This window comes from Oreochromis niloticus, linkage group LG9, assembly GCF_001858045.2.
Source record: "Oreochromis niloticus isolate F11D_XX linkage group LG9, O_niloticus_UMD_NMBU, whole genome shotgun sequence".
Classification (NCBI taxonomy): Eukaryota; Metazoa; Chordata; class Actinopteri; order Cichliformes; family Cichlidae; genus Oreochromis; species Oreochromis niloticus.
Window position 1 is genome coordinate 18,359,000 of NC_031974.2, and position 21,097 is coordinate 18,380,096.

General features: G+C 39.4%; 1 protein-coding gene across 1 annotated transcript in view; it reads right to left on the minus strand.

Moving 5' to 3' along the window:
* vipr1b (vasoactive intestinal peptide receptor 1b) overlaps positions 1–6,709 on the minus strand; it is a 51,316-nt gene extending 44,607 nt beyond the window's left edge. Inside the window, exon 1 of the mRNA XM_003439191.5 lies at positions 6,414–6,709. Coding sequence (XP_003439239.2) covers positions 6,414–6,464 — 51 coding nt within the window. The 5' untranslated portion in view covers positions 6,465–6,709. The remainder of the gene's footprint in view (positions 1–6,413) is intronic.
* Between the last annotated feature and the right edge of the window lie 14,388 nt (positions 6,710–21,097).

Genomic DNA, 21,097 nt, shown 5'->3' on the forward strand with positions numbered 1-21,097 from the left:
GATTTGGCTCAGAGTCAGTGACATGATAGTGTCATGCAGTTGCTGCAGATTTGAGCAATTTGAGTACCACGAACTAACTGTTTGAGCCACTGTTTTGAGTTTGTAGCTGACAGGAGTAGACCTTGGTGTGGTCTTCTGTTCCCAGAGCCCATCTGCTTTAAGGTTTACCATGTTGTGCATTCAGATATGCTCTTCTGCACACCTTGGTTTTAACATGTGATAATTTGAGTTACTGTTGCCTTCCTCTCAGCTCAAATTCTCCTCAGCAAGGCATTTTCACCCAGAGAACTGGTGCTCACTTGATATTTGATAGTTGTACAGATCCCCGTAAACCCTCAGAGATGGTTGTTGTGTGAGAGAATCCGAGTAGATCAGCAGTTTCTGAAATACTCAGACCGACACCAACAACCATACCAAAGTGACTTAAATCACCTTTCTTCCCCATTCTGATACTCAGCTTGAACCTCAGCAGGTCATTCTGAGCATCTCTACAAGCCTTTGAGTTGCTGCCTTGTGATTGGTTATTTAGTGTGTTAAGCAGGTAACCTACTGCAGCATTTAGCAGCCAAACAATTGTCTGTTACTTATATAGAGTGCTTATCTACTCTGAGTCTTCAGGAGATGTTTTCACCAAAAGATTCATTTACCCATTCATACAACACTTTATTCTATGCCTTTAAGCACTTCAGTCACATGGATGTCACACTGTCTGATGGATCCATCAAGAGTCAAGTGAAATTTAGTGTCTTGCCCTTGAAATTTAGGAGGACCTGAGGATCAAGCCACCAACCTTCTGTATAGAAGGTGACCAGCTCTACCTCTGGAGCCACAGCTGTCCTATATCAGGGACTTCATCGTGGAGACCAAAAATAGAGAGCAAAAAGCAGTTTTATGTCTTAATGTCTTAGAAAAATCCCTCCAAGCCATTAACTATATGTGAAAATCTAAATTTCTTTGACTTGTAATCTACTGTCAGTTGTTTTCTGATTACTTGGCGTCTGGTGTCTTTTGAATGGCCAGTGTTTCAGGACTTCGGGTCGATGTCTGTCAACTGTGATTGGTCAATAGAAATCAGACTACAAAATAAAATCAAAAAACAGGACAATAATCTTCTTGTTGGATATCTTTCCTGATGGTTTCTCCTATGAGCAGCACTTTCTCCTACATCTCCTCCTCATGACTGCAAGAAAAATGATAACAATCCACTGGCTCAAACCAGAAACGCCCACAGTTGCCCAGTGGCTTCTGAAAACTAGACATGTCTATACGATGGAACGGATAACAGCTCAACTACAACTAAAAGTGCCAACCTTTGAGAAAAAATGGAGACTAATTATAAAATATCTTGAAAGGACATTCAAGCCTTAACTTTGTTACATCTGTGCTTAGGTATGTAGGTATTGATATGTATGTATGTATATGTATATGTGAATATATGTTTTTCCTTTTAAATTAAGTTTTTGAATTACCCTCACCATTATATACTGCAGATTTGGTCTCAGGTCATGTTGTTGATGTGAACTGCCTTGTTATTTTTGGCAATAAAAAAACAGGACAATAAATTGTGTCCCTTTCATACAGATTCTGTTAACATGCAAGTATTTACTTATAGAGATTAATATACAGCAAGACACTCAATAAGTTTAAATACTTAAACTTTATCTGTTTGTGTTTTAAACTCTAGTGATTATGCATGCTGACTCCCCACACTATAACAGGGCCATCCTGAATCTCATTAACACCCAACACCCGTGTTGTCTCTACAATGACAAATCTGCATTTAAATTCTTTTTTTTTAATGTTTATTTGAATGAATTGTGTTTTCTAAAAATAATAATAATAATAATAATAATAATAATAACAAGATCTGGGTAACAGCCAACAATTTTAAATATGACAATGATAATTAAAGTTGCTTCGTGTCTTGGAGCTTTTGCAAAGTGTAACTCATTTTGAATGTGAAGTTTCCCAAAAGCCATTAATGCTGCATAAACAGAAGACAAACTGAAACAAAGTCCCTCATCAGGGAAGAAAACAGACATAGCAGTGGAATGTGTGCATGGCTTTCTACTGTAGGCTGCTGGGATCAAGCTTTCTCTATTGCATGGAGGTAGTTTATTAGTTCACATAATCCTGTATATTGTGAATAGAGCCAGAGCACACAAAGAGGTAGACCAATGATAAAACAGTCATCAGAGTTCACGGCAAGGGATTCATACAGCTGGAGTGATACAGGAGGGGAGGAGATGTGACAGTGATTTATAACTGAGCTCAAAAAGGAGGAGACAAAAACTAAGTGCTTGCCGCTTGAGATACTGGAAACCTACTAATACCAAGCACTTAGACAGCCAACTATGGAGATGACTGTATTGAGGAATGAATTAAAATGTCAGCGCCAAACTACGCAAAATTGTACAGATGATAAGTGGACCTCATCAAAGACTCAGCTACAAACACGTATACACACAGAACACATATGCATGTTGTCTCAGTGTGGAAAACGTTGCATAAATACCTGCAGGATTTAAAGTTTTGGTTGCGTAGACCTCATCATGACTGGGCCAGGATGCTGCTCTAAGTTTTTACTGATTGTTGTTATTCAAAGTGGCTCCCAGCCTGGCATTGTTTGAGATAACAATCAAATTTAAAAAAGGAGGAAGAGCTGAGAGAAGAATGAAAGGTGAAACTCGTGTCTGACATTGTGGACTAATGTGTTTTTGCCAATTCTACACTTCACTGAACAAAAAATAAAGCAGCATGTACATAACGGTTGCCTGTTGTTACAAATCTGCCAAAAATGAAGGATTAAACACCGTGCAAGCCAAACAAACAAGAGCACAGGACACGTCTGACTCGACTTGAGCAGTATTTTGAATTGTTCTCAGTTACTGAGAACAATGTGCTTATGCATGGCCTTCAAAGAGCTTGAGTGATTATCATGTTGTTTCTGAATGATCAAACATCAGGCTGTGGATTTATGTGGTTCCAATTATGCAGTGTCGTTTCCAGTTGCCAGTACAAGTGTCAAAATCAGCTGATGGAGTAGCTGCCGACACATATCTGTAACCAATAACCAAAAGCAGCTCTGCGTGCCTATCTGCTTTAACACAACTTGTTGCTCTATGATTAGTTCAGAGCGAGGTTTCATCAATTGTGCCATACTTGTGAAATACAATCTTTGATAAATAAAGCTAACATTTTGGAATATTTCACATCAGTCTTTCACAGCGCAGTTTTCTCCACGTACATCCTAATGGACCAAACGCCTGTTTGTCTGTATGTTTGTTTGTTTGTTTGTCCAAAAACTCCTCCTACACAATCAGGAGCTGAACAACCAAACTTGACACACAGGTACCTCTTCGGCCACAGAAGGTTCTTATCAATATTACATACATGATGTAATCCTGTTGCCTAGCAACCACCTACTGATGGGCTCAAATGAATAACTTTTAATGTCCGTGCACCTATAACACCTCGAAAAATCATTGTTTTATTTTAAATTCACCACAGCATCTAATTTATATGCACAAAACTGACATGTGGATATTATGATGCCATTGCGTGGCCATAAGAGGCTACATAATGGACAACATAATAGTAGACTACAGCGAGGTTTATATAGTAGAGCAGGCTTGGAGTGTTGCAGGTATTAATTTTTATGCAATAGGCCTCATATTTATCTTTTATTTTTTTCACATAAATACGATTTACAACCCCTATTTTTTCAGTGTGATTAAGTATTACAGTTTGCCAACAGCATGAACAGACCAAACAATACCGTAACATCCGCACGTGCTAGTATTTAAAAAAGATCCTATTACATGCACATTTAGAAAAGCTTTGAACTGCATTCTTATGGCCTTCTCCTTCCTTAGACGACTGTTTTTGATTGCACACCATTACTTTCTGAAGCATTCTTTATGCTTATCCTTTGAAAGTAATCCTATAATGCTACAGATACTTTCATTTCTATTTTTGTGCAGACAAAGTTTGGAAATGCTGACTTACTGTGTGACTGCAGAGAGAGTGGAAACATCTCTAAACTTTAAGAGCCCATGGTGGAAGAAGTATTCAGTGCCTTCACTTGCTTACTTTAAGAAGCAATATGATACTACTGTTAAAATACTCCACGAGTAAAAGTGTTTTACTATCTTACATGATGTTTTAGGGGTAATATAACTGATTCATTAATGTGTTTGCTGAGTTTTACTGCTGCAGACATTTAAGGTTGAGCTATTTTGAACAAACTTCATAAACTGTTGGATGGTTTAATCTGCACCATGTGTTTGTAGGATCAGAGCCCTGTGAGAACTATGCATCTCAAAGCCCTGTTTTCTGCATTTTCTAGCTTTATTTTAAGTTTATAACCTGCTAATATTTAAAAAGAATTGTCAGCCAACAAAGGAACACTATATCCTTCAGCCTGATTTTATTTTAAAATCACCAAATTTGGAGATATGCGGTTTGCCTTGAATTGAGAGAAGGAATATGATAGTTTTAATATGTCACTAAAGCTTACGGACAAATACATAATATTAATATTTGTCTCTGAGACGGAGTAGAGATTTAAATGATCATAAAATTCAAAACAGCACCTGAGTAGATGTACTTAGTTACATTCAGCCACTGGTACAGACACATAAGGATATTAAGGCAGAAAATATATTTGCTTTTTTTTCACACTTGAACCAAAACAGAAAAGTCATTTCCAAGCATCGGAACGGAAACTGTTTGAAGAAATGAAATACGTTTGGGCTGCACCTCCCACACCACCCCACAGCGTAAATGGGTTTCTGTGATTATTTGGAAGAAAAGTTCCTTAAGGTTTTTCTCGCCTGGCTTCATATTCAGAGAGAGACGAGGAAGAGAAATCATTATTGCCCCCACCATCACCACCACCTCTCATCCCTGTCTCTGCTCTTCTCCTTCTCCCATCTGCATTCTGTTAAATCAATAACAGCAACATCCAGCCACTAACATACCCTTTTTAACCACTTTCTTCACTTCACTCAGCACCACAACTCCTTATTGGACATATTGATGAAACATGTCACGGCGTGTTATTATAAAGCAGCCACCTAAGGACTTAGGGGGGGGAAAAGAGACAAATAAACTGCATATGAGCCAATAAAGTATGTCAACTAATCACACATCTGGCTAAGCTAAAACATCAGGCTGAGCCTGATATCAAAGAGTCGTGAGAGGTGAGCGGGGAGAAATTCTCACACAGGCACTTACAGTAGATGTTCACAGTGTAGTCTGGCTGAAGAGAGCTTCTGTGGAAAGCCTCGCTTCAGGGACAGATGACTCAGATCAGCACAAGATTATAACCATTAGTAGATATTTGTCTATTTTTTTGTCTCCCACATGTCTGAAAATTGTAACAAAAAGCATCTTCAGTTCACTGAAACTACAGGTTCCTGACAGAGATCAGATGAATAATGAGTAAATCTCTGCCATCAGTTACTGAAATGCAGTGAGAGCCCTCACTCAATATTCTCAAATATTGACTGTTGTGAAGCGGTGCTATTGTGTAAAAAAAAAATAAAACTGAAGTGAAATTGACAAAACATTTCTGAAAAATGAGGCAAAAACTGACGGCGCTTCGGTTTGTTGCTCACAAAAGGACCAAAAGGTACAACCGAGCAGACCAGCAGAGACTCATGCCTCGCTCCTGCTTACATCTACAGTGAGTGTAATTTTAAGGAGATGCGGGAAAGCCTATGCATCCATCACTCACAGTGCAGGCTTAGACAAACTCCCTGCAGCAACACTGAGTGCCACTAAAAGGTGACTTATTACCAGGTGGCAATGCTCAAAGGCTTTCTATGTAATTATATAAACCTAGAGAAAGTACAACTATTTACTAAAGTAGTAAAAATAGAGCCAAGGTAAATTACTCCACTCATCCACCTGGGAGAATGGATGAAAATAGTGGGGAGCCCTGTATGAGGTGTCCATTTGTATATAATAAATCAAACAGGCGAAGGAACAAAGTAAAAAGCAGCCAGGCGGGTGGATTTCACACACAAAGGTTTCACAGCGAATTCTGATCTGAACCACTATCATGTGCGATCTTTAAGAATTTAGAGGACTTTTATTTTACTACACTCACGGTTTTTTTTAAAAAAGCCAACTGTTCACGTTGCCAGCTACTGAAATTACCTAACCACACATATATTGCTGGGTGGAAGCAGCCTAGTTTATCTTTTTAAAGCCAGATGTCTTACGAGAAGATGAACAGGAAATATCATAGAGCGGGAAAAGTAAAATAGTAGTAAAAGGGTTTTTGTTTTATTACATTAAACACACTCGAAAATGTTTTTTAAGAGTCCAACGGCGGATTTAATCTAATATGCCTTTAGTAAAAGTATATATTAATGGTTTCAGTATGAAGAGAGACAGAGACTTACTTTTGGCAGATATCCGCACAACACCAGAAGGAGCAGCTGTGCAGAATCCATCCTGTCCTTAGATTTTTTTTCTTCTCTTTGGGTAAAAAACCTCCCTTGGAGACTGGTTTAAGTGTTTCAGGAGAAGTGAGTGCGTATGTTTACGCGTGTTTAGGTGTGTGAGGTAAACCGCCTACGCTCCATCGGATTGCGCTTTTCTGTGTGCGCTCCTCCGGCAGGAGAGCTGCGTCTGCTTCCCTGTACCCGCCCCCTCTCCCATTCACAACTCCACGCCGCCTGTCACGTCCCTGAAGACTGCTGACAAGTCTGTCAGGCTGGTTAATTGTGAACACAATGCATGCTTTTGTGGACAAACACGCCGATTCTCCACAGCGAGGCTAGTGACAACACACACTGCGGAATAAAACCTGCAAGTGTGGGTTGGTGTTTTCCTGCAGATTTTATGAAGTATTGTGTTGCATATCTTAGAACCATAGATGATTGCATTACTCAAAGAGTCAAAACATTGATTATGGAGAGAATAAGAATATTACAATCAGAAATAAATATGACGTACAATTTTATGTTTCTTTCTTAAACATAAAATATTTACCAAGCTGACTCACTAAATATTTGCCGTGCGTATTGTTTTCTTGCTTAGTGTTTTCTTCTTCGCGTGCGTCACTACTTTGCATTTCACTACCATAAATCAAGAGGGGGCTGTGAAACTAACTGCAGGGAAGCATAATGTTTGTATATGCTTGTATACAGTACGACACAGAGAAAGTCACTGTGAAGACATCCATTGGTTTGTAGATTGGAGGTTCTGACGCCTGGTTTAAGCACTTTTATCTTTTGCAGCTGGATGTTTGGACGGGAGCAGTGAAGTGTTGAGTTATAAGCTAAGAAAAGCTAGCTTGGTTATCAGAGCCCATCCGTCTGTATTGGTGTAGCATTCAGACAGATAGCTGCTAACTGTGCTAACTTTTAAATAAAAATATTGCTAGACTTTCACTTAGTGGTGCAGTGGCTAGCACTGTTGATTTACAGCAAGAAGGTCCTGGGCTCGAACCGCTAAGCATGCTGGGTAAGTTTGCGGGTTTAATTTTTAAGGTAAAGCGTTTAGCTTTTGCTAAAATTACGGGATACTGCGCTTAAATCTAAACCAGGAGGAATGTGTTTTGGTGTCATGGTGTAATAAAAGAGTGGCACAGAAATAGAATATAGAATAGCATATGCAATACATACATAGCCATATAAATATTAATATAAGTGCACACAATAGGAATATATACCAACTGCCTACAGATATTATTAGAATACAAATTAGAATTTGAAAAATATGTAAATGTTATGAGCAATAAGGGAGGAAATGCAATATGTAGGTGGAACATGATGTGCAAAGTGCTTGTATTGAATCCAGTGTGCAAAGCTATTATAGCCTGTGTAAGTAAGTGCCTTATTGTAACACATTAATCGAGTAGTGATCGAAGTAAGGGGGCGTAGTAAAGTAGTCCGACAGCCTGGGGAAAGACAGAAGATATAAATAAGTAAAGCTTTCAGACAAATGTAGGTTGCGCTATATTAACAATATTTTTTATCGCTGAGATAGAGCAGTGATGATATTCAGTGATATGAAATGGAAATGTATCTTGAACTTTTACTGAAGCTCAGTATGAGTCATCTGAGTTAAACTGCACCACTTGTCATTTTTGATTAAAAATATATATAACATCGTCAATGTAGGCCACTTTATATTATTCAAATTATATTGTAATGACACCAGTCACATAAATGACATAGCTAGCTGTTGTTTACAAGCTAACGTTTTACATTTGGCTAACAGTCTTGTTTTTATGTGACTATAGTCTCTCAGCCTCAGACAGATCTAGTAAAAGTAAAAACAAATGAGGCAAAATGAAGATTTTCTCCTCCATCTATGTTGAGGAATGATAAGGTCTGTAGCTGCTAGGCAACAGAAGCGGCGCATCGTAGGCTAGACCGTCCCATTTAACAACCGCTCACTTCGGCTCTTCGTGATAGGCCACGTCCTTCGAAGGATGCTTAGGGCACACTTAATTTGATAGCTCTGTGATGGATTGGACCTGCAAATAACTGCCAATGATAGTTGAGACAGGCTCCAGTCCGCCCTCCTGAATTACATGAAAAAAAAAATGGATGGATGGAATTTCACTCACACAAAAATCAGGAGTACAGACTTCTTGAATGTACTCTGTTAGCAATTAACTACAAGTAGATGTATCATTTGCTGGGTAATTGCACCGAAAATGCTAAAAAAACAGATATGAAAGCTTGAATTAGGAGATGTTAGACCTAGCAGCCTGTGTTAGCATCCGCCTACCAAATAAAGTGACCATCTAACTTTAAGCCATTAAGCCTGGACATTTTAACTGGGAACTAGGAACAATGAACCCAGCTTCCCTGTTCCCTGCTTGAGGATCGCACTTAAAACTCTAAACTTAGGCAAGACTGAATCAAACTCCTGCAAAAAAAACAGAGAATGTAATAATCTTACTGACATCTGACACATAAAATGGCACAATGGTAACTTGAGTAATGAGTAATTTAATGTACCTGCAAAAAAAAGCAGCCTAAATGCATCTTTGTTTGGGAACCATTGCCATATATCCACTCTTACGACAGTATAAATTAATCAAATAATCCTTGAAGGTTTGATAATAAGATAAAGGTTTCTGAAAGTTTTCTGAAAACAAAAGTTATGAGGTTGAAGATGCGCTCTGTGGTTGTAGCGGCAGGAAGGAGGAGACGCGTCTATTGCAGGTGGCCAGCAGCTCGTTACCCTAATGTTGGGGTAAAAGCCTGATGTGACACAAGGGTAAGAAATCTATAAAGAGGGATGCACTGAACAGCTACTTCCTTCAATGACAAAAAGTCCATTACCCAAATTGAAGTGGGCAATCCCTTTGTAATTGCTAATGCATAAAGATGAGCACAGTGTGATCAAAAATAACATGCCGCACCAAGTGAGAGACACAAAATTGCCTATAAGTTCTCGCAGAGCCTCTAAAATCCTCTCGTCCCCTGCAGTCACACAAATACACTCATCATCCTGACTGCAGCATCGGGCGACCCCTCCATCTTCTTAAGTCACAGCGGTACCCTCATTGCCGTCTGTGTCACGGTGGCTCCGCTCACAGCTGACTAGACCTCACAGCACAGTAAGGACTTCTCTGCCTGAGCTCTCCCATGAATACTGATGGATAGTGTGGCTGGCGCGGGCCATCGTAACACGTAACAGAACACATACCAACACAGAGCGTTCTTGTTTTACTTAATCCTTGCTTTCTTTGTGTGACATCACAGGTTATTTCTATCTTATGGCATCACTCCCTGGTTTGTGTCTAATTTAAGCATGCTGCCTTGGTAGTTTCAAAGCACACTGCACTATATTTGCCATATAACCACTAATGAATATACAAATAAATGTGGGATCGTATGCAAAGATAAAATATAAATGCAGTTAGAATTTCATCAAGTTAAAACATTTTTAGCACCACTGTCAGGCAAATGTTTATGAATCAGGGCTTAAATTTTGCTGCTACTGTACTGAAAAGCTGTGATCCCTGTCAGATGGATAAATCTTTTTCTTATATACAGTAGGCACAGTTTTATATAACTTATTTTTTGAGTTACTGAAAAGAGCTGATGCTGTTACAAAGTATATATGACTGCACAAACCTCTTTGCTTTCCCTTCAGATGGGTAACAAAGAGCAGCCTTTGTGCTGAAAGAGACAATTTTTTAAGTCATTAGATTAAAAAAAATCTATAGTTTCTCTTATGTGGTTGGATTTGAATCACATCTGACCTTTAGATCCAGAGAGTGATATATTAGACCACCAGACCATGGAAAATTAACAGATTTCTCTCTGGGTAAGGTCAAGAGTCTTTCAGGCTACTGAATTCATCTTAGGCCACCTCCATGTGTAGGGATGGTTTCACAATGAAGAGGCAAAGGATGGCGAAAAATAAATGCTCCAAATTATAGCTCAAGTAGGATAAATTGCTCCTTGAAGCGTCAGAAAAAAATAAGGATTAAGGTAGATAGACTCTAATTTTGACATTTCCTTTAATCATCTCAAATTCTTCAGCACATTTTCAGTAAGAAGTAAGGTGAATTCTGTTGGGTTCAACTTGCAGGTTTAAGTAAGTTACATTATCTGTGATTTTAGCAGCTGCTCTAGTTTTTCTATGCCTCATGTGCCATGCATACGCGAAGACATTCGCAGCGATGTGACAACTACATCCAGGAATTGTCAATAAAATGTTGCAGTGATGGATAAAATAACAGGGTGTGTTGAGCTGATTGTAAGAGGAGAGATCAACGCAGCTGTCAGTGGGAGCGAAGGATACAGCTGACTGGTATACAGCAGGGTGGGAAGTATACAAGAGGGTTACCAGAGCCGATAATACCCATTACTATCTGTCAGCTACAAAGCTGACAAAGGAAATGTTTTATACGTAGGTGGTGCTTTACCCTGCATCCATGTGTTACTCAGACTTAATGTGATTTTAAGTTAAACAAAATGAATGCGACATAAAATGGGTTTTATGTTATTATTCAAAGTCCCAGATTTACTAATAGTTGGTTCCAGACAATTCCCTCTTGTGCCTACAGCTGATATTTATTACGCAGTTAATTTTGCAGCTGGTCTTACGGCATTCGCATTTATAGGAATTTACTATTCATAGTGCAGAATCTCAGAAAGAGGTTTATTAAAGTTTGTGGCAGATATTCTACTGAGTCACATTTAACACAGAAAAAGGTATACCAGCAGAAGATCAAGTTAGAGTGAGTGTGTATCTGGTGTGGTTGGATTTTGTCAAAGCTGTGAGCTCAGCGTCAAAGCTTTTGCCTTTGTCCTCACCTGAATCGTGAGTTTCAGTAGCTTAGTGGACTTCTTGTTCCCTAATCATGATTCCTCGGTATCCTCCCTGCTGAACTTGATGTTTCTGTTCACTGAGTTATTGTGCTCACCAGGGAGGATACAAAGAAAACAGGTTATCGCTCCTGGACTGTGCTGTGTATTTTGGGGAGGATGATAGCTTGGACTTTGAAGTTTGCCAGAAACCCACATACAGACCAGCACCTGCTCTTTGACTTCCACCACTAACTTGAACACAGACTTGAGGTTATCAGGACCTTATGCCACTTGGCAGAAAACGTTAACTGCAAGGCAGAATGGAAAGAAAATTAACACAATCATTAAGAGAGTGCTCAAAGCATGCTATTATCCCAACTGGGTCTTTATTAAGTCAGTAAAAAGGCATGACAAAAACCTGAGACATTAACCAGAGGAAACAGAACAACAGGTAGAATAATACTTTTTATTTAGCGGCTTTGTCAGAGAAACTCCAGTATTTTCTCCAAGAATAACATCCCAGTTCATCTCAGAGGACAAAAACACCTGAACACAAGATGGACAATGTGTAAGCTGCGCAATGCAGTGAGGAGAGCTTGGACATACAGAACACAGGAGAGGCCAAGTGTATGCACCTCAAATGTAAGACACTAAGCTGTGCATCTGCACTTAATGAAGAAAATACTTTTTTTATGAGTGTGAATGTTCACATTTTTGACCAAGATGGTTTGAGAGAGGAGTGAAAACAAAGGTGGTGCCCTCTTTTACAACATACGACACCAACTACCAGCCACCTATAGCTCAGTCTGGAGAACCCTTCCCAGTCAATTCAACCCCCACTCACACCTGTCTTTTGAGTTGTGGTTGATTGACATGATAACAAGGTGGGGCCAATGACTCTTCGTACCACCTCCAAGGTGATAACCTCACTAGGGGGTTAAATATCTTTAATCCATCAGTTTTTGACCTGAAAAAGGCTCTTGGATGAGAGGTGAAACAGTTACTTTCAACTAAAGTGATTAAGACCACAATGATGTGGACGATTGAGGACCTACACCAGGTCTGTTGAACTCCAGGGCTCAAGGGCCGGTGTCCTGCAGGTTTTAGATCTCATCCTGGGTCAACACACCTGAATCAAATGATTAGTTCATTACCAGGCCTCTAGAGAACTTCAAGACATGTTGAGGAGGTCATTTAGCCTTTAAATCAGCTGTGTTGGATCAAGGACACATCTAAAACCTGCAGGACACCGGCCCTCAAGGCCTGGAGTTCGACACCTGTGACCCACACAGACTTCCTGTTAAAAAGGAGTTCTTTCTCCCCACAATCGTCAAGTACTCAATCACCGGAAATCATCCAATTTTGGGGGTTCTCTCTCTAAAATTGTAAAACTTGATAAATGGGATATATCTAGAATGCTTTTATGATAATATCTTTCAGTTTTAATTAATGCGCAGTGAGCTTGTTTTTAAATATTAATGCAGAGCATTTAGCAAGTCAGTCATGCTAATAAATGCATTTACAGTTTTGCCCCCAAGTGGGTCCACATTTCATTTGTTTGCATGGGAAACAATAAACACCGTAAATTCAAGCACCATCATTATAATCCCACACAGCATTTTTCCCTTTCATTCTTCCATTGCTGCAGCTGCTGTTCATCAAAGCAACAAGCATTTCTTTCCTGCCTGCATTTTCTAAAAAAGAGCCTTAACCCAAGGTGAAGGTGAGACCATTAGTGTCTGTGAGTGTCATTGTCAGCCTGTGATTCAAACACACAGCATGCAGGACTTCAGCCAGCTGAGCCTGTTATGAGTGAATAGAAGAGGAAATTGGAAGATAGTTTGTATACCTGTGTTTTTTGGGGGTTGGGTTTTTTGTTAAACACAACGACATTTTACAATTTGGAACATCCCTTTGTTAATTGCGAACACGGGGAAAATAATAAGTATGTCCTTGTTTATTCAAATCAAGTGCACAGCAGTTAATTCTGAGTTTGAAGAATAATGGGTTCAAATGGGTTTCAATGATATGAAACAAAGTGGGAGGAAATCAGAAATATTCTCAATAACATGCTTGAGCCAAAAGAGAAATTGATAGAGATGGGAGCTATATCTCAGGAATCTACCATCGAGTTTTTTCGTTCCATTATGTGCCGTCTCTGCATTGTGTTAAATTGTAAATATTGCAGTCACATCCCTTTTCATCTGACTGACGTCCGATAGAGACTGCAGGCGTTGTCTCTTCCTGAGAAGCTAAAAGCTTCCTGTAGGCAAGGAAAACATTGAGGAAAAAGATTCATGTGGAGCTCACAGCCCTCAACCTTTTGTTCAGGCTATCAATTCAAGCATCAGGAAAGTGTTGCTCACAGTTTCAGGCCAATTGTTGTATCTATCAGGTTTTATACAGTTATGGTAAAAGCAAATACATCTTCTGTTAATTCTTTGGTTTTACCTATCAGAACATAATGAAAATCATCAGGTCTTAAAATGACATAAGCAACATGTCAGAAGAACAAAATGATGTGACACAATGTCATTATTTATTTTACAAAAACTGAGCCAAAGTGTGGAAGCAGTGTGTGAAAAACTAAGTATACCCCATGATTCACATTTGTAGGATCACCTTTGGCAGCAATAATTCAAAGAAAATCCTTTTTGTATGAGCTTATCAGTCTCTCATGGGGAGGCATTTTGGCTTTCTGGCTCAGTCTTTACAATGAATGTTGTTTCATCTGATTGAGGCATCTGACCATTTGTTTATGCACAGCTCTCTTAGGGTCTAGTGACAGCATTGAGTCGGGTTCGGGTGCAGCCACCGCAACACCTTGATTTTTTTCCTTTTCAGTGATCCTGTTGCAGATCTGCTGCTGTGTTTGGACTCCTCGTCATGCTGCATCCCCCAGCTTGTGCCAACCTTTACCTGTTGGACAGATGTCCTCACAGTTGACTCTGGAATACTTTGATATACAGACCAGTACAAGGTTGCAAAACAAGCCCAAATCATCACCCCTCCCTCACCATGCTTGACAGTTAGTACCACAGCATGGTTGGTTGTTACCAACTGTGGTGCTATGGATTATGGGCAGATATCTCCACTTTGGCTTTGTCGTTGTTCCACAAGTCTTTGATTTGTTCAGATTCAGACTTTGCAAACCTAAACTATGCTGCTATGACCTTTTTTCAGTAAAAGAACTTCCGAACAAACCATACTTATTCAGTGTTTTTCTAATTGTACTCTTATGAGCGTTAACATTTAACATGCTAACTCAGGCCTGTAGAGTCTGACATGCAGCTTTTCTGAGCATTTGCAGTTTTTCTGAGCATTTCACAGTCTCACCTCGGAATTAATTTACTTGTGTGTTGACTCCAGGGAGCATTGGCAGCTGTCTTGAATGTTTCCCACTTCTTTTACACTGCAGAATGATGGACTTCACATTGTATGAAAATGGCCTTGTAACCCTTCCCAGATTAATGGGCAGCCACAATGGATTTTTTAAAATAATATCATTGCTTATATCTTTCCCCCTTGGTATTGTGTTAACACACCTGAATGCTTTAGACCCACAAACTGCCAAAATGTCTGTTTTAGTATAGAGGTGCTCACACTTGCAGATGATCAATTAATCAAGTGCATTTGTTAACAGCACCTGGCTGCTACTTACCCTCTTAATTCTAATGGGTGTAGTTAGTTTTTCACAGGACTGCATTCATACAGTCTTACGGCTGTATATTAAACAGATCAGTGCTAAAACTGTACTTTCTGTAATGTGACACAAATTAATCAATTGCAAATGCTTAATTTGATTAACTTAAAAGGTACAAAGATGCATTTCCTTTCACTTGAGCTAGCCTTTTGGTTAGAGCAGAAGGTTTTTCATGTCAGTAACGGAAGCATCTATTTATGGCTGTTTGTGCCAGACTTCAGTTACCAGTGTTCCCCATGGTCAGACAGTTTAAGAGCTCTTGTTGTTTAAAGGCTTCTCATGCCTCAAAAGTGTAGAATAGAGGAGGTGTGCTAAATGCTGCTGCTGGAAGAAGTGAAAGGTGAAAACGTGATACACATGGTGCATCATAATGGAGGTACATCGCAGTGACAGCAATCATACTGACAGCCAACTTGATTTTCTCTCTCTGGTGAGGTCGGCAAGAACAGCCTGCCACCTGCAGTGCCACTCAGCCGTCGTCTTTAATCCTCTGCAGCCGCACATCAGCAAGCGCAACCAGGCCGGCCACATCAATGCCTGCTATAGAAGGTTTCTGCAAATTGTATATTCCAAGATTATGTGGAGTCGGTTGCTTTACTGTCTTAACCTTGGAAGCTTATTATTTTTGCTGGAGCTGTATCAGCAGAGAGACTCTTCTATGTTTCTTTGGCATTGTTTAATATCACTCTGTCCCTTCGCTGTATTGATATGTATAAGCTGGAGAAAATGCCTATAGTTTTTGCTCTATTACTCTTACTTGCCAGTGACCAACTCAGGTCTGCATCTGGTGCTTAGAAAGCATTGTATATACTTGGATATTTTCTATACAACTACATGCTGCCACACAAACCTGCGCAAGACAATGAACTATAAAAATATTTGAATACTGAATAATCTGAATGCTTCCACTCTGGTCAGAGCTTCTTCTTTTATTCTGCATGACTGGCACAGTCACCTTACAAACAATCAGGAGTGACAGTCTAATCTGAGCCTCAGTGGGCATGACTGCAGCATTTCTTCCAAGGACAACCATTAAAGTGCATTTCACCTGTAGCTTGCACTCTGAGAGTGCACAGTTATGCACTTGGCAATCATGACACAGTTATAATAAACAGTCTGCTGATGCTGCAGAGAAAGCTGTTGACAGTTGAGCCAATAGAAAGCGAGTATGCAATTGAGCGGCAATCAGTACAAGATGCAGGTTGTGGGATAGTGACTGCCACTTGGATGAAGGTTTTTGAAATGATGCTTAGATAGTGGGAGCAATGCGACTGCACAAAGCACAGAGTATTGTCTTCTGCCTGGACGCTGCGTGTGTGTTACAGAGCTGTGGCAGAGAGAGGTGTGATCATGTGTGTCAGAGAGCTGCTCCTCAGTCACAGCTCCCAGAGAGGAAAATACATCAGCGGTAAGCTATAAACTCACACTGCTTTCTTATTTTTATCCCAAATGTATTGCTTCAAGAGAGTAAAATGGTTAAAACCTCCAGACATACTGTATACGTAGTGGGGAATTCCTAGTGACATTTATTTCTCATCTGAGTAGTGCTTTTAAATGCAGCATTAACTCTGATTCCTCCTCCAGCTCTCCAATCAGAGCTTGATTATAAGGGGCACCTGCAGCCCATCATTCAGTCTCTCTCTCTTGACTTTTGTTGTTGTCATTCTAGTCGCAGTTGTGTGCAAAGGGGATTTAGTGTGTTTATACTAACTGTGAGAGCACATTTAGTGACTGTCTTTCTGTTCCAGTCTGATCCTGATGGTTGTTATTTCTGTTGGTGATTGTTTGGCTGCCCAATGCCCGATGATGGTGAGTTTCACAGCATTAAGTCTCCGGTTTGAACAACTATGGTGATTTTTTCCCCTTTTTATATGACTACCCTGCTGCTGGCTCGTTTAAGCCTTCTTATTGTATTTTAGCCTAATTGTATATTCAATGTATTAACCACACAAGCATCTTTATTTTAAATAGTATGGTATCCTGTGTTGTTTGGTTTATTTTTTATTTTTTAGTTATTAATCTATTTTAATTATTGCTTGATTTTTAGCTTTTCCTTTTAGGTAAGCATATTATAATAAAATAATGTATTTACATAATTTTGTGGGGTTTTGGAGTTTAAACTAAACTGAATACGTACCTCCACTAACTGCTAATATAATTCATTATATTTCATTAGAGTTATATTTTATCGTGTCCAATTCCCCAGGTAGTGTTGTGTTCTTCTTCTTCCTTCCAGTTCTCTTGAAGCTGCCCCCATGGTATAATTTAAAGAATTGGCTTCTTATAAAGTATGAAAATGGGTTAAGCAGGCATGGACAGTTCATTGCAGCATCTTTATTTAATGAGTAATTAAATCTGGTAGCTTACCGTCAAGCTAACTTTTCATGTGCTGCAGCCAGGTGGTGTCTCCAGGTGTTTTTGGTTGTTTTTCCTTCTCATCCCTGTCCTGGATTAATGGTGCAGATGCCAATAAAGTTGGGGTTGCAATTTAAGTGTCTTGCTAGTACTAGAGAAGAGGAGAGCAGTGGGAGGTATTTTGAAAAGCTCAACAAATATCAGCAAACACACAGTTTCTGTGTACACTGGCTCTAAAGAACTGTTATGTATTTTTCAGAAAGAAAAAAGGTCCATGAGTTTCTTTTTTTTTAATACTTCAGAAATGAAAACTTGGAGAAATCGAAGGGCAGGAAGATTTTTTTATTTTCTTTTGTGGAAGAGAGAAAAATCAACTTTCATCTGATATCCTGTTTGGCCACTTTTCGTACCTGTTTGGCCACTAAAGTCAAAGTAAATTCAGAGATGGTTTCAGAATGAGTGCACAGATGCACTTTAGTGTGGCTGCTGAATAACAGGTTGCTTAAATTTAAGTGTTTTTGTTTGTTTGTTTTTCCCAATTAAAGTGACATTTTCATATTGGCTAGGGTTTGGACGTAACATTTTCTTATATGCTGTTGAATACAACTGGCTACAAAGTGCAGTAAACCTCAGAACCTATTCTGTATTTTTTGACTTTTATTGGCCTCTCAGGCCACACAAGGAGCACCATAACAAGTTTACTGTAGCCCTTTGCAAAATGACTCCAAACAAACATGATGGGGAAAAAATGGCTTCTATTTGGAGTCTGATAATTAACAGACTTGAACCAATTAATATTTAAAAAATGAAAAGGAAGCAGATAAGGATCATGGAATTCAAGGCTGACACTGTAAACAATGACCCCCACACTGCCTGGAAATTAAAAGCTGAATCAATCATGAAATTAAAAATGAAAATGATAAGCTTCTTAATGAGCCACAGAATCAGAGAAATCTGACCTCTACAAAGCATTGTTAATCTTAAGTCTAATTAAACATACTTAATAAAACTGGCAAAGAAGTCAAAGCGAGTGAGATTCTGTCAAAAACAATGTTATCTCACAATGGTAAACAACAGCAACCACTCAGCCTGCTCGGGAGCCATATGAATGTAGGAGTGAGAGGCCAAAGGAAAGTCGGAGAACATGTTGAAGCTAAGCAAAACTGAAGCTATTGTATTCTGGAGATGAAGCAGATTTCCTCATTACACTTGCTGTTGCTTTAAAGGTGCCGTTTTTTCTTTTTTTTTCTTTTTTATGTATATTGAACAGAAGCCTCATGTCCTGAACAGAAGTCAGGGCTCTAACACATGAAAATGTGCATTTATTCCTGATATTAGACTAGACAAGTGACCTTCCTGCCTCCAGACAGCTGACAACAAGCCAGCTAAACAAGGCTGGTTTTAAGCTAACACTGTATCAACTAATGTTAGGAGTGAGTATCCTAAAAATCACTCTTTCCCGCTAACCAGTTTAATTATATTCTCACATCGTATGTGAGTTTATTTATTAAGAGTCCAGTAATGTTACATTCACTTAAAAGGAAAATTTCACAAATACTGGCTAACGGCAGGAAACAGATGCTAACAGTAGCTAACAGCAACAAAAACACCAGCACTTACCAACAGAAAAATCGGTATCTCAAAAACGTATGTTACTATTGCTGTCATTCGACAGAAGGGAGCTCATAACAAATGCCATTCACAAAGTTTTAGCCTCCTCCAGAGTGAATAGATGTTGACACATATTGACAGCTGAGGTAAACAATGGACTGACAGCATTGTAGCCATTCCCAACTCTTTGGAAATTGTACTCGTGGTTATTGATTGATGGGCGTTACAATTTGCAAAGTCCGTGACATAACATTCCTCCAACTTAATACACAACATGTAAATGAACAGGCTCAACTTTCATTGGATACTGACATTCAGTGGTGATATTTTAGACACTAACCTTTCTGGTCCTGTTCTGGTTCGGCTGTGTTGGGTGTGAGAAACACGTCCTCCTACACTCCAGAAGAATCACAAAGTTGTTGTCCTCCCCTCCCAAGTGTTTCTTCTCTTAATTGGGTCTGCTTAGCATGCTGCCTGGAATACATACCACCACAAGATCCACCACCAGGCTGGATAAAGTGTTTCTCTCGATGTCTCAGTCAGGCCACTTATTTCATGGTCCCATCCTTATGACTTTAATATCCTGAATTTTCCTATTGCATCACCAGCAGGTCAAAGAAGCCAAATCTTGCCCTTCCTATATGCATGACTGGTGATCACCTTCAGTGTTATCACGAGGTTGCAATATAATGAATCTGTGATGGTTTGCAATGTAATTTTTTGCACATCTTTATGCTCCCAGCAGGATAAAGATGGGATCTTCGAATTCATCCACCTACCCATCTTTTGTTCTATTGTGATGATCCTCTACATTTTAATAACCTACAGAATCAGCCTTTGATTCACCCAATTACCTGCTGCAGCAATACAGCATCACATCTTGCTTCGAGACATGATGAAAAGCAGTGAATTCAAATATATCCAAAGAAGTGCTTTCCTCTTTCTCTCGATAGACCTTTCATTGGTCGTGCACAGCCTCCAGAAGCAAATCGGACTCATCTTTTTCTTCATGAAATTATGATATCATAACAGTCCAGTGTCCTAACAGAAGGTACTGTATGGTGGTCAGAAGTAGAACCTCTATTTTTGTGTGTGGTTAGCTTAAATTTGCACCACAGGACATGTTTGTGACTCAGTTTGCTGCTGCCTTGCTGCCTATCTACTGTTAGGCCAGCAGAGTGAATTACCTGCAGCGCTGTGTATCTGAGAGTACATGAGAGCAGCATGACATGTTACATCATACCTCATGATATTCCCTAAATATAAAGTCCAATGTTTTTTGTTATTAATAGAGATTTCACAACTTGCTTATGAGTCTTGTCTGAGGTAATTATGTCACTGCTAGAAGCGGCGGGGCATTGCAGCCTGTCTGTTCAGAGAAACAATTTTGACTGCAGGGATGTAAAGTCCAGGACACAAGCAGCCAGAGATGCATTGAAAAAACACACAATCATACTCTGAAACAAAAAATAAACTTGGCCTGTGTTTGCTTGGTGTTCACAGGCACTTGATTGTTTAGAAAAAGATTTACAACTATTGAGAAAATGTGACGTACAGCTATGTGACCAATGTGTAGACATCGGATTTCTTGTTTTGTGTTGCTTCAAACTCCCAAAATATAGAGTTTGAAGCATGTAAACCTCCCTTATCTGACGAGGAAACGCTGCAGTTCTTCATTCTGAGACATTTTAACCAGAGTGTGGCATTTCTCTTAAAATTCTTTGCATTTCATTTAATATTTAAGTGTCTGTTGAATCCATAGACTGATATTAAGGTACTAATTATTTTTTTCTCGCTCATAGTTCATAAATGGAAAATGTTACAGTTCACAGTCGGAGAATAAATGAGTTCATGTTCATTTCTCCTGGAGGGAGCTCTAAGAAGAACTGCTTTTCCTTCCTGTTAAAAAGGAGTCAGGTGAGGTGGTTGGTGCATCTAATTAGGATGCACCCAGCACCCGCTGGAGAGATTAGATATCCCCTCGAGCCAGGGAATGACTCAGGATCTCCCAGGAGGAACTGGAAAGCTCTGCATTGGAGAAAGATGTCTGGAATACCCGGCTTATCCTGCTGTCGATGTGCCCAGACTTCAGTTAAGTGGAAGAAAATGAATCGACATACTTCCTACAATCTAT